The sequence below is a fragment of the Octopus bimaculoides genome, chromosome 1 (assembly GCF_001194135.2).
Source record: "Octopus bimaculoides isolate UCB-OBI-ISO-001 chromosome 1, ASM119413v2, whole genome shotgun sequence".
Taxonomy (NCBI): domain Eukaryota; kingdom Metazoa; phylum Mollusca; class Cephalopoda; order Octopoda; family Octopodidae; genus Octopus; species Octopus bimaculoides.
In genome coordinates, this window is record NC_068981.1 from 192,792,099 (window position 1) to 192,793,865 (window position 1,767).

Here is a 1,767-nt window from a genome sequence, read left to right on the forward strand (position 1 = left end):
ATTATTATTTTCGTTGATGTTGCTTTGTTTAATACAAGCTGTTCCAAGTCTCACTCAAAGGTCTCAAGTAATATCTGGATGTTTTACAGTGGGTGTTTTTTTTTATGATTAGTAATGATATATGGCAGGGAAAGGAGACCAAATACTAAGAAACAAGATTTTGCTAAATTTGTAATACTTGCGATTTTGACCAAGATGTAAGAGAATCAGATACTCACATTATCATCATTATTATTATCATTATTATTATTATTATTATTAAGTCAGAAATGGTCCGAACTTTTGCTAGCAGACGAAATAAGACCAGCAGAATCTTACTCTCCAATCAAACGAGAGTTACCTGCCCTTGTCTCCAGCTCTCGATCTGTTTGTTTATTAAGAACCTCCCTCTTCTTTCATAGTAATCGCACATTACTGATTAACAGTTACACCTACAAACTTCAGCTTTTGCGGTAACAATGACGCCTTCCCCTACGAGCAAAGGAATCCTGGATAGCATCCAAAATGTTACTCCCGACATGGAAATAGCCTATGCTGGATTTGATACATCGGATAATGAATTAATAGACCGACTTGTACCAGACTTCCAGCGGGGAGGACCTCTTGCGCCATACAGACAAAAAGCTTCGTTCAATTGGAAAAAGATGATGTTTTTCTTAGATGGAAAGTCTGTTATCAAATTTAAGGTAGTTTTTTTTACATTGGTCTTTCCCCACCCTCCTGGAAATTCATGAATAAGCACCGGGACACACACACACGATACGTACGGGACTTGTTTTCCGCAAGAATCATTTATATGCACTTAATACGTTTTATTGTTTAATTGTTATAACAAGGCTTTATAAATGTTTTATATAACTTTATTCAATTCAGCATTCTGCGTCTGCTATATAATTTACCTAACGCCGTTATCTTTGTTACGAGCTGTAATGTCTCATTAACTCTTTACAGAGTTAATGAGATGTTAGTCAACAGTTCAGTTGATGGTTTTTTTTTTTAACACTCATAATATTTTTTAAGGGGGTGGGGAGATTCATCACTTCTTTTTTGGCAAGATCCATTTATTCGGGATCGACAAAGTGAAGTACCTGTCGGAAAATGGAGACGTGGGGATTGATGGTATCGATTAACGCCGTCCGTCAAAAATTTAGATTATATAATGATTACGTATATAAGGCGTATGGCAGCAGGTTCCGTTGAACCTGGGGTGTGCGACCAAAGGAGGCACTTAATGTTGAGTTGACGTTCTTCCTTTCTTGTTTGGCTCATGTTTGTGTCTTCGCTTTTGGATTTGGATTTTGGCAACCCATTGTTTTTGATTTCCGTATAAAATTTTTATTTCTTTCATGTCTATTTTTTGCAGCTGAACAGTGAAAAACACGGTCGCGCGCGCACACACACACACACATACACACATTCATTGTCTCACATTTGCACGGGCGACTTGAACAGTGCAACACACGCCAACACAGTCGCACCCACTTACACACACATACGTATATTGATACATGAACATACGATTTTTTTCTTTTAGTTGTTTCAGTCATTTGACTGCGGCCATGCTGGAGCACCGCCTTTAGTCGAACAAATCGACCGCTAGGACTTATATATCTTTGTAAGCCTAGTACTTATTCTATCGGTCTGTTTTGCCGAACCGCTAAGTTACGGGGATGTAAACAAACCAGCATCGGTTGTCAAGCGATGATAGGGGGACAAGCACAGACACACAAACATATACATACATACATACATATATATATATATATA

At 37.9% G+C, this 1,767-nt stretch overlaps 1 protein-coding gene across 1 annotated transcript in view; it reads left to right on the plus strand.

The window, feature by feature from the left end:
- Positions 1–328: 328 nt before the first annotated feature.
- LOC106871617 (peroxisomal acyl-coenzyme A oxidase 3) overlaps positions 329–1,767 on the plus strand; it is a 45,529-nt gene continuing 44,090 nt past the window's right edge. The window contains exon 1 of the mRNA XM_014918185.2: positions 329–686. Coding sequence (XP_014773671.1) covers positions 459–686 — 228 coding nt within the window. The 5' untranslated portion in view covers positions 329–458. The remainder of the gene's footprint in view (positions 687–1,767) is intronic.